Genomic DNA, 12,668 nt, shown 5'->3' with positions numbered 1-12,668 from the left:
CAAGATGGGAGGTACTACCCTCTAATATCTCATGAACGTAAATGCGTATGGCAGACACTTATTCGATTTAATTATTTTGAAAAAAAAATGCTCTACATCTTGATTAGGAACCTAAATTGATGTGAATTAAGTAAAGTAACACTTTCAATTATTTTGTTTAAGTTTAATGGCAAGCTAAACCGTATTAGGTTTAGCTATTTCATTGTAGTATGTACTGAATTTTGTATCTTATCATGGGCCTGATGTTTTTCTTCTTTTTATCGAATAAGATACAAAGAAGCAGACGTGTCACCTGATGGTAAGCGATCACCGCCGCCCATGGACACCCGCAACACCAGAGGAGTCACAGGTGCGATACCGGCCTTTTAAAAAGGAATATAATTTATTTTAAGGAAGAAGCCTTATTTATAACATAAAGCTTAAAATTAATAAAAAAAAAGAATACTTTCACTTTGAAACAAGCTTGATAAACTCGGAGCAATACCGTTTCTGAACAATTTAGATTCAGCCCAGTCGGATGAAAATCCAATCGTTCAAATCCCATATTTTTTTCATATCTCGTGCCGGCCTGATCTCCAACCCCTTTGCATCCCTCGTTCAATACTATATAGTTATCTCTATTGCACCTATCGGAATTGACCTTCTGTCTCTCTCATATTTGGCGCACGGCAGTCTCGCGGCCCCACTTGGCGGGCTTAGTCGCTTCGGCAGAAAAACGCGGGAAATCGTTTAAGTGAAGTGACATTTGCAAAGTATTTTAATTTAGTGAATTAAAAATAAAATTTTAACACACAAAAATGTAAGTATTATTTTTTATTAGTGTGTGTCGTTCTTAATGTGGATTTTAATACCGGTTTTTACTGTAATAAAAACGTGTTAACCTTTGACATTTCATTTTAGGTAACAATTTGCTCAATAATATCATAAAATCGTAATTTTATGGTTTTTTCGTAATTAAAATATTTATGCCATACTTACGTATAATTTTATAAGGAAAAAATCTGTACCTACTAAATACTTCGACTTGCCTAAATACCTAAAAAAAACGTGGCACAAAAAATAAATTTTAATTAATTAAGTACCTAAGTCACACCTAGAAAAATATTGAAAAGAAAATATATATTCCAAATTACTAGGTAAAGAACCTAATCATTTAGTAAAATATAACATTTACTGTATTTAATGATCATTTACAAGTCTAAATAAATGCCAGAAATTATCTATAAATGTCTTTTAAGCTATTTCCAGACACGAATTAATTATTAATGATATGCCTATCTCCCTGTACTTACAAAACAACATCAAAAAAAAAAAAATTAAAAACGTAGCCGGCTAAAAACATCACCCTACATCCCCAATACTGAAATCGATGTCTATTATTAGCAATAATCTTCAATAATGTTATGTACTATTATCTACATCACCTATTTACACATTATTGTAACCTCATAGATAAAAAATCCAATAAATAAGACACAGAAACTACATCAGCGCGGTCGTGATTTATGATAAATATGATGAAATTACGTCACTAATATGTAATGAGATAAAGCTTTGAAAAATCTCTATATTACGTACCCCTACGTATTAAATAGATAGACATTTTTAAAAAGCAGAAAAATAATTTGATTTTTTTATCTCTACATCTCAAAAGGTTCATAATCCAACAATGTATAATGCACAGCTTCTAAATAAAAAAAAATAGACACTAGATTATAAATAAAATTCCATTTTTAAATAATAATAAAAAAATCACATTTCCCGCGTCAAATGTAGCGGTTCTTGCGTCAGACGGAGCACGTGGCGTCATCGATCTGCCTCCCTGTGCCACCCCTTGGGGGGGAGGTATGGAGAGTAACCCCAAAATGTCTTTTACCTTTGACCCCTAGCTGGCCTCGGGACTATCGGTGCAGAGAATATTATATAAACTTATGTTATTTTCAATAATAATTATGATAAACAGTTGCTTATCTATTTCGTAGTTTAACTTTTGTAAGTAGGTAGCTTTTGTCAGCGGTTTCGATCGTGTTATTGGGATTAGATATAGATAGGTATTTAATGGTAATTCTAATTATGTATCTCATTGAAAATAACAAAAAAAAATATTTAAATATAATTTATTTTCAATAAGATACATAATCACCAATAAATACATATGTATGTATATCTGAAAAGCGCCAGAGCGATCACACGAATGCGCCCGTTTTGGAGATTGACCCAATAATTTATCGCCTTTCATTCAGATCTGGTTATAGTAGTTTGTTTTAGTAGGTAGTGTTAAACTTAGATAAATGTCCTGTGAACTTTCGCATCCTATATATAAATATATAATTTACAATTCCATTATTTTCATTTTTACCCAAGTCTTTTTCATTTGTCAAGGACATGGCATTGAAATCGAATAATATCAAAGTGTGTATGTAAATTAAGGATCACAAAGTATGTTGTTTCGGAAGTGGGTTTTTGATAAGAGTACTTTGTTAAAAATAATTATGTAGGTACGTTATACGTAGGTACAATATGTCATAATTAACCACTCTGTTTCGTTTCAACACGTTATTTTCCAGCTTTCAGGGTCATTAAGTATATATTTTTTTATAAATTACAGGACTGATGAAATTATTTATTGTCGTCTAGTGATTCCATTTTAAATTCAATCCATAGTAGTACTAGTAATTACATACATTACCTGCCTTTAGTTTAGTCTAGTATTCTCGTGGAAATCATCTCATATCATTTTGGAAAACTAAACGTGTGACTACCTAGCGGGTTTACCGGGGCTCCGGCTCGAAAAGCAGGAGTAGGAACGGGGTGATTTTTAGTCATTAGGTTTTTAAACATTAAGTACTTCTAGGTATCACACAGTACCTAGAGCTCAGTCCCTATTACCTATCTACCATAACGGGAGAAAAGTAAACCACTGCTTACCCCTTCGGGGGTTTTAAAGCGTGATGTAGGTATACCTAATGTTACATCATTTTCAGAATCTGCTTAAAACCTTTAAAATATAGATAAAAATATGCTACTTAAATTCTGTGAATCTTTTTCATTGACGACTCCAAAGCTTTCGTTACACTTTCATTTAAATCAATACCTACACTTAAATGTTTTTGCTATCTACTGAAAAACTGTAAACTGAAAGCGAATTATTTCAGCTGAAAGTAAGTAGTCCGTTGATTACGTCATCCCAGGTACCGTTCGCTCATTGAAAACCATTGAAGCGATTACTGAAATGATTTTTCTTTTGTTCTCTTTTCATTCGGTATTTACTTATAAGGAAAAATAGCAAGTAAGTAAATACTAAACTAGGTATTAAAGAACATCAATTTAAAAAAATAACTAAGCTTTATAGGTAAAGTACCTTAGTAATTATGTTTTTCCGGAGCTGCGGACTACCTAGCGGGTTTACCGGAACTCAAGGCACAGAATAATAAGTACAAGTAACTCCGGCTTAAAGTAGGAGTAGGAACGGGGTGTTTTTTTAACTTTTAGTCAGTAAGGATCTGACACTTTCTATCGCCTCGCCCAAGGCGAAAGAAGTCATTGGATGATTTTCCTCTCTCAAAAAAGTAATTGTGTTTTTCCAAATCATGTTTAAGGAAAATCTTCGTTCTTATAGGTATCTATCGTGTAATTGCAACTTTCTATCCATCGTACTTTCGTTTCTAGATTCTAGCACAATGATTAAGGTAAATTGCTATGTATACCTATTACCTACCTAATTTACCGACATTTAAAACATTATTAACTTTCTTCAACGTACCTAAATCCAATTACACTATCACACCAAAATGCGAAAGTTTGTTTGTTTGGATGTTTGTCCGTCAATTGCGCTGAAAGTACTAAACGGATTTTGATGAAATTTGGTATATAGGTAGGCAGGGTGTGTGTTGACTTGGGTGATAGAATACATTTTATCCAACGGGAATGCGGTCGAAGCAGCTGGTAGAAGCTAGTCAAAAATATTTTAAGCTTTACCAATACATACATACATACATGCATAACGTCACGCCTGTCTCTCAAAAGGTTAGGCAGAGACGATGGACCGCCAATTGCTATGAATGTTACATACATCTTTCGCTTGATCAACAGTCTTTTCAAGCATCCTCGTCGGTTAACTTTTAATTTGGCCCTTCTTTAATATATCGCCAATCTGGTCTCTATATGTCCGTTTAGGGCCTGTACCGACGGCCCTATTCATATTCGCGTTGTATATTTCTTTCGTAAATCTGCTTTCATACATCCCTTCTACATGTCCAAACCATCGTAACATTCCCAATCCTTGTCACAACATCGTCTTTGAAGCCACACCTTTCTCTAAAACACTATTACACTACTACACACTCGACCACTCAATTTTAGCTTTACCAACTATAGACTATTGGTACTTAAGTTTCAGTTTTCTTTGTCTAAAAATTCATAGCACTTACCACTGCAATGTACGGCAATAATGTCGTCATCTTACAATTGATCTCAACCGTTACAGCATTCAGCAGTCGTGGTCACATTCGCGTAATCATTAATAGATATTTCATTATCAATCTATTTCAATTACATGTTAGTGCAATTCATTTGGCAAAGATATTAATTTGAGATAGAGGTCACTGAAAGACCCACTTAACGTTTTGAATTGCTTGGAGTCAAACAATACTTGTAGTCTATCATTTTGGAAAATGGAAGGTGTGATGTTACGAAAAACAACATCGTGTTTGTTGGCGCCGAGAAAAAAAAAGAGAAAAGTTATACATAAAAGAAATCGAATAAAAAAAGGTTACAGATCATGAGTGACAAAGATAGATTAATTAGTTAAAAAAATGAACTTCACCAGATACTGTCAATAATATCACGAACGCCATTTCTATTAAAAGAGTAATTTAAGTGTGGGAGAGCCATGCTTCGGCACAAATGGGCCGGCTCGACCGGAGTGATACCACGGCCTCACAGAAAACCGACGTGAAACAACGTTAGCGTTGTATAAGTGAGGTTACCGGAAGCCCCTTCCTAATCTACCCAATCCCAGATTTCCCAACAACCCTCAAATTCCTAACCCCCAAAAGACCGTCAACGCACTTGCCACGCTTCTAGTATTTCGGGTGTCCATGGGCGACTGCGATTGTTTACCATCAGGCGATCGGTCTGCTCGTTTACCGGAGTATATCATAAAAAAGATCCCTTAAGTTCATAGGAAAATGCTTTGTATTTGGTAGATTGTAAACTTGTTAGTCACATTTATAGTTATGTCTAAAAAAAAACTAGATCAACCTTGTCTTCAGAAACCAAACCCAGGAGAGTCGAAAATCAACACCAATCTCGACAATTCATTCGCAGTTGTTTAGAAAAGTGAATCAATTAATTTAGATTGACATTGATAGACCTTGTCGTGTCGCGTTGTGACTTTATTGATTGCATGGAGCACCAGCAACAAAAAACCTATCATTATCGCTACCAATCGCCATTCGTGAACATTAACACGTCATTAAACAGATATCTGTGTAAGATTATTTAGGAATAAAGATTTTAGGGAGCAATATTGTGTTTTATGGTATGCCTCGTTGAGTTGTTAATCAAGTGGTCGTATAACTTAGTGGTGGACATCAGAGTCAAAGATAATTTGTCGCCAGTGAGCCATGCTTCGGCATGAATGGGCCGGCTCGACCGGAGTGATACCACGGCCTCACAGAAAACCGACGTGAAACAACGGTTGCGTTGTGTTTCGTTGTGTGAGTGAGGTTACCGGAGACCCAATTACCCCTCTTCCCAATCTTCCCAACAACCCTTAAATTCCTAACCCCCAAAATGCCGGCAATGCACTTGTAACGCCTCTGGTGTTTACATTGGGCGGCGGCGATTGCTTACTGCATCTGGTGATTCGTCTGCTCGTTTACTGGCTTATTCCATAGAAAAAAATATTTGTCAATAGTAGTAACACAAGAGTTAAAGAAAGTTCGCCCGTATGAGTAAGATAGTGGTTATAATAAGTATACCTATTGATGAAAAGTGAGCTGTCAAATAAGCCTTAATGTTACCTACATGATGAAGGAACAATTAAAATGTCACTTCATTAACTACTGCATCGATCAGTGTATATAAATGAAGTTTTTAATAACCTATGGGTCATTGTGCTGTCGACCCACTGACCTATCAGATGCATACGTGATATCGATTGAGGAGTCCAGCCAAAGCTCGAAATTGCTTGGACTAAATATTGTTCCACGACGATGAGCTTAATGGCTTACCCTACTAACCACCAAGCGTAGTAGTAAGGATATTACGTCACTGCTCTTTTCGTGGGTATTTAGAGCCATGATCACGGATTAGGTACTTCTTTCGGATCACTAAAGTTCATCCGTGATCATGGCGTTTGCAACAGTGTCGAAATATCGGCAACTCACAAAAACTAATAAACATGGTAAATATGCCGTTTAAAGTTCTAATGATATTACTAGTGTCTAGTGTCCAAGTCAGTTTATAAACTTATATTGTAAGAATCGACTGAGGGATTACGAACTTACACTACAAACTATGATATCTATCATCATCATCATCATCATCAGCCGAGAGATGTCCACTGCTGAACAAAGGCCTCCCCTTGGTCCTCCACGTAGAACGACAAGTCGCCACCTGCATCCACTGGCATGATTTCTATGGTATACCGAAATTGCGACTTTTAACCTAGGCTTATAGTCCAGCTAGTCCAACACCGACCCGGAGATACGGACTGCCTTACTAAAGGGTTACCAGGGTTCCGGCTCGAAAAGCAGGAGTAGGAACGGGGAGGTTTTTAGTCAATAAGAGTCTGACACTTCCTCTCGTCTCACCCAAGGCGGGAGAAGTCATTGGCTGAATTTCCCCTCTAAAAAAAAGGTAGTCCAGCAATGGATTGCCACGGGCTATAGATATAATGCTGTTCAGATTAGTATTTAAAGACAATTATGTTCACGATTCATTACTGCAATTCATTTATGTTGCAGCTGGAAACGGCCATGTTTCTGATAAAAGTTATTGACCTTCTTGTCCTATCAGTTATTTTTATAAATAAGTAATTATAAAGTACTTAAACATTCCCTTTAATAGGGTCCTTCTAGAGCCATATACATATAGGAAGGAAGTATTTTTACAGCTGATTTTAAAGTACCCATATTTTGACTTCCTGCTTTATACAATTGTTGCACTTTTTTGAATAAAATTGAAATTTTTCATGTCTATTTTAGGTAACGAACAATGGGTTTAAGAATTGAATAGTTTTCTAAAGAAATTAAGTATGTCTTTTTAGGTGGATTGACACGAAAAAGTACTGATATCCAGATTTTTTCATATTTCAGTTACAACAACATTTACGATGTGGTATTTCAATAAACCGAAAAATTCTACGTTTCATATACCTACGTGAGACTTAAGGAATGCCATATCCCATGATTCCATACATTTCTGAGTGAAGGTTTTTGCCAAATCGTTGTGTGTAGGGGCTCGTTTACTGAACAAGGCCGAATGTCTGACGTCAATGCATGTAGGGGGCTTAGATCGGAGACACTCAAGAACATATAAATAAGAATGTAGTTATTAGGTGTGAACACACAATAAAGCAGAATGAGGTCGTATTCAATAACAAACACCTAGTTATTTTCGCCAGTTGGGTAGTTGTGGTGTGAGTCCTAAGTTCTAGTGAGCTTAACGCCGCCGGTAAGCAATAATCGTACAACCCGACAATACTTTAGGTGTCTGTTGAGTTTACAGAAATATTATAATAGCTGACCCTGCAAACGTTATTTGCCTTATAAATTATTTCTTCAATATATTAAAAAAAAATTAAGGGTGAACAACCCTTATCATTTAGGGGTATGGAAAATAGATAGTAGCCGATTCTCAGACCTACTGAATACGCATATAAAATTTGGTAAAAATCGGTAAAGCCGTTTCGGAGGAGTACGGTAACTAACATTGTGACATGGACATTTTATATATTAGATTATATCTATAGTTGAATCAAACCATTTTGCATAGCTTTTGTCCAGAAATATACCCAATAACCTGATCAATGTAGATTCAGTTTATGGACATCCAATTGGCATAATACTTACAAGGGTACTTATTTTTCTCAATTGATTAGATCGATTCCCATTTGTTATGGTGATTGTGTGCGAAAATGAATTATCTTAATATCATATTGGGTATCTTGATAGCCAATAACCACTAGCTTATAGACTTGATCGAAATTATTATACGTTTTATATACCATGTTGCCAATAGAGGGCCCATTCGACAATTCGTAAGACCTTCTTACTAGGCTAGATTAAGAATACTTTTCCACCAGAGATGTGCTATGCTATGATGATGCTGTCGATGCATTTGGCTTCCACCAATTATATTTATTGGTGCACATAGCTTAGCACTGGTGGAAACGGACTCAGCTAATATAAGTTATGTTTTATTTATATGGAAAGAATGCGTGTGATGAATGTATGCTATGGATGGCTTCGCTACATCGTATACTCGAGGTGCGCATTTTCATCGCACAGCTTAGTTATCAGTGGAAACGATCATTTAGTTTCACAGCTTAGCTTCTATAACACCCTAACGCCTGAATACTCAAACGCTACTCAATTTTAAGACGCTCTCAAAACTAGTTCTGTCCCTATCAATTCTTTATAAAATGATAGAGATAGCACGATATTTAAGTACAACTTAAAATTGAGTAGCGTTTCAGTATTCGGACATAAGACCTATGGTACAGATTTATGTAGTCTTTTCTCGTTTATTAGTCTAGCTATTAATCTTACATTTGCATTTTTTACCATGAGCGAAGTGTTATTGATTTTTTAATTTTTGAAAGTCACGACGGAGTCTGGATCCCCTGTACACTACAGCGTCAGTAGACTCGCTTGCTATTGATTGTAACTAATAATAACATGACTGGCGAAATGTGGGTGTAGATACTGTAAGAGTACAATATAAGGTATCTACAGTATTAGTGAAAAAAATATCCAGCAAAGCTCGACTTGCTGTAATACAGCGTGTACTAGCACCTACTACTAAAAATAGTGTTGTTAGAGAAAAGTGTGGTTTGAAAGACGATGTAGTGACAAGGATTGAAAATGGAAAATTACGATGGTTTGGACATATGTAGAAAGGATAGATGAAAACAGATTTACGAAAGAAATATACAGAGCGAATATGAATGGGACCGTCAGTAGAGGGCTCCCTAGACGGACATATAGAGACCAGATTGGCGATATATTAAAGAAGGGCCAAATTAAAGGTACTCTTAACCGACGACCATCCATTAAAAGATTGACGACTGTTGATGAATCGAAAGAGGTACATATATATAAGATTTCTAGTAATTGGCGTTCCATAGTCTTTGTCAACTCCCATAGGAGATAGGCAGACTTTTAATAGACTGAGTGTAATCTTTATACTATATAATATATAATAATATTATAAAGCTGAAGAGTTTGTTTGTTTGAACGCACTAATCTCCGGAACTACTGGTCCGATTTGAATAATCCTTTTTAAAATGGATAGCGGATTTATCGAGGAAGGTTATATATATGATTAATAGGAACCGAGTAGTGCGGGTGAAACCGTGTGGAAGTAGCTAGTAAACAAATAAATAGGTACTCATTGAATTAACAAACATGTAAAAGCGACTTCAACAACTACACTATATGAGTAAGTAACACTACTATATTACACTAATTTTTTTTTCATTTGAAAATTTTACACTATTCCTACTAAACAACGGATTTCCAGACCAGCTACCAGGTCATTCAACACCAGTTATCCTGGAATTAAAGTCCTCGCGGTACAATTACTTAAACGGCTGACTGTATCTCACGATTAGTTAATGCGGTACAAACGTAAGTGAATTAGGCAGGAAGCCCTGTTAGTGCACTTATGAATCCAATCCTCGCCTTCCGATGTGTCGAATATGGTGGCAATCGTGTGCTAGAGCTTATTTATTATCTTTCTAGAATGTTCTGGACTATTTTGAGGATTTCCATACCTTTAAAAACTGTGATTAGAACTTGAAACGGGATATGATATAATATACCATGATCAGTTCATCCATGATCGAAATATTGGAAACTCACAGAAATTTATAAGCATGGTTATTATCCCGTTTCAAGTTCTAATGATAGGTATTAATAGTGACCATGTCAGTTTGAAATCTTTAAAAATCTTTTTCAGTTGGTGAAGTTAAATACATAGGTACTTTTCTACAGAGATACAATTCAACTAAGTGTTCACTCTTAGCAAATGTGTTGATAAGACGTTAAAATTTGAAATAAATAATGGCATTTGCATGCCATTCAAATTTCATTCTTCAATCATTTTTATTTTTCTGTTAGGCCTTAATTAATGGTTCTGTTTTAACAATGATCAAAAAAAGAATTAATTAACACATTATCCTATAGAAGACCTCTAAGTATACCTCTAGGTATTTTTTCCATCCGTAAATCTAAGTAATACAAGTTAGATACCTCTACATTCCAAAAATTACGATGCCGAATATCTTACATCAGCATCCACACATTTTAAATAATCCCAAACCGACGTCCAAACTCCCACTTCAAGTTTAAAATCACAAAAGAGTCGATATAAAACCCTCCCCTGGTATAGGGTGTCCCAAAATTAACGCAAGATTTGAATTGCATAGAAAACGCCGTTTTTAGTCTTTTGATAGTTATATTTTTATTGACTCGTAAAGTACATAGGATAGGGTTATGTATGGAATAACACATCGGACAAATGGCCTCACGGCTTTGCATGCACATGCGCACTCTTTTGTTGAAATTTTCCATGACCATTCTGCATAAATGTGGCTGAATTTCGTTGATGCAGAGTTGAATCTCCTCCTTTAATGCACGGGTGGTTGTGGGCTTGTTGACATAGACTTGTGATTTCAAATAACCCCATAAAAAGAAGTCTAATGGTGTTAAATCACTCGATCTAGGAGGCCAATTTTGATCACCGAAACGAGAGAGTACACGACCTGGAAATGTCTTTGAAATATTCTTTAATAATGAAGACACGTTGTTCTATCGTGTAACGCTCCATTTTTAATAACCCTATACTGTTAGCTATCAAATTGCTTTTTTTTCAGGGTTGCCAACACTTCACTGCACAAATGGCGGCAAATTCAAATCTTGCGTTAATTTTGGGACACCCATTATTTGGCGCACGGCTAGCTTCGAAGGGAGGCTGACGCAATCGGAGACAGAACCCCATCACCTCGTGTTTGCAGTTAGGGTGGTTAGGGTTCTACCCTCGAGCTGAAATCTAGGCCAAGGTTATGTAGGGCAGCTGCGACCGTTTTACCAGCCAGTTTTATAACAGTGAGAATGTGCTATTGAAATTTTTGTCAGTAAATAAATGGCATAGTTTTTTTTTTATTCGTTTTGGTTCATAAATAGCCGTTTTGAAGGGGCGGCTATTTTTTGAACATTGTTATTATGCTTCTGTGTTTGGAATAGTATTCTGTATTATTTTTGTTTGATTTAAGTAAAAGTAAAATAGTAAATTCGCCCATTTTATACACAGTAAACGTATGAATGCGACACACGAGAAAATCCTAATGTGGGGCCACTTTAAAAATAAATTATTTAATTGTAATATATTTCAGTGTATCACGGAGTCTGAGATCGTGATCGATGATTAATCTAATGGTACTTCATAATTCCTTATTACGCAATAGAGTTAACAATATAACTTTCTTCCATAACTCTTTCCAATCTATTCTCCTGACAAGCGTGAGGCAAGAGGCAGTGTCAGACTTATACCGACTAAAAACCACCCGGTCCAGCCATAACTCCGATAACCCGCTAGGTAGTTTAACAACACAACTACTTACATAACTTAAAAAGAGTTTTCATAACATAAGTGCATCTAATTCTGTCTACTCCATCATAGATTAACAAACAACACGTTTTTACTAAGTAGTCGAAGTATTGGGATCAATCCATCAACCAATTCGTTCACTAATGAAGATAATTATAAAGTAGATAATTACCCCCAAGCTATAATCTCTGCGTGTAGTTCTGATCTTATTGTACGTAGATTGGGCCTAATTAAAACCTAGCAAGGTTAGGTCTAGTCAAATTAAAGGAAATTAATGAATTAGAGTTTGGAATGCAACCTTGTTTGAAACAAATGCTGAAATCGATACTCTTTAACGTCTATTACAGCTGATTGTTCCATGTTCATTCATATCAGCATTTGATTTTAACCGACTTCAAAAAAAGGAGGTCATCAGTTAGTCCTGTATGCTTTCAATTTGGCTAAGCATAGGAGTGGGTACACGTTATTTTTACCCCTTTACCTTTATTGCACATTCTAAAATGATCATAGATTTATTCAATCGCTAATTTATACCATCTGTCGCGAATACGTTTAAACCCGCTGAAATATCATACTTGACAATCCGATTTACACTAAAAACCTTACTATCTTACTAATATTTTAAATGCGAAAGTTCATTTGTGTATGTTTGTAAATCAATAACGTCAAAACGACTGAAGGGATCAGGATGAAATTGGAACAGAGGTAGATAATGGTCTGGAATAACACATAGGATACTTTTTATCCCACGGGAATGTAGACAAAGCCGTGGGCAGAAGCTAGTAAAACATATCTATTTATTACTTTTCAAATCCTTCAACAAACTCGAT

The 12,668-nt window shown here is 35.6% G+C and overlaps 1 protein-coding gene across 1 annotated transcript in view; it reads left to right on the top strand.

Moving 5' to 3' along the window:
* The first annotated feature begins 643 nt into the window (after positions 1–643).
* LOC118270427 (large neutral amino acids transporter small subunit 1) overlaps positions 644–12,668 on the top strand; it is a 50,447-nt gene continuing 38,422 nt past the window's right edge. Inside the window, exon 1 of the mRNA XM_035586009.2 lies at positions 644–799. Within this exon, the coding sequence (XP_035441902.1) occupies positions 798–799 (2 nt within the window). The 5' untranslated portion in view covers positions 644–797. The remainder of the gene's footprint in view (positions 800–12,668) is intronic.

The sequence above is a fragment of the Spodoptera frugiperda genome, chromosome 13, assembly GCF_023101765.2.
Source record: "Spodoptera frugiperda isolate SF20-4 chromosome 13, AGI-APGP_CSIRO_Sfru_2.0, whole genome shotgun sequence".
NCBI classification, from domain to species: domain Eukaryota; kingdom Metazoa; phylum Arthropoda; class Insecta; order Lepidoptera; family Noctuidae; genus Spodoptera; species Spodoptera frugiperda.
Note: the sequence above shows the minus strand (reverse complement) of the source record. Positions and strands in the feature narration are given on the sequence as shown.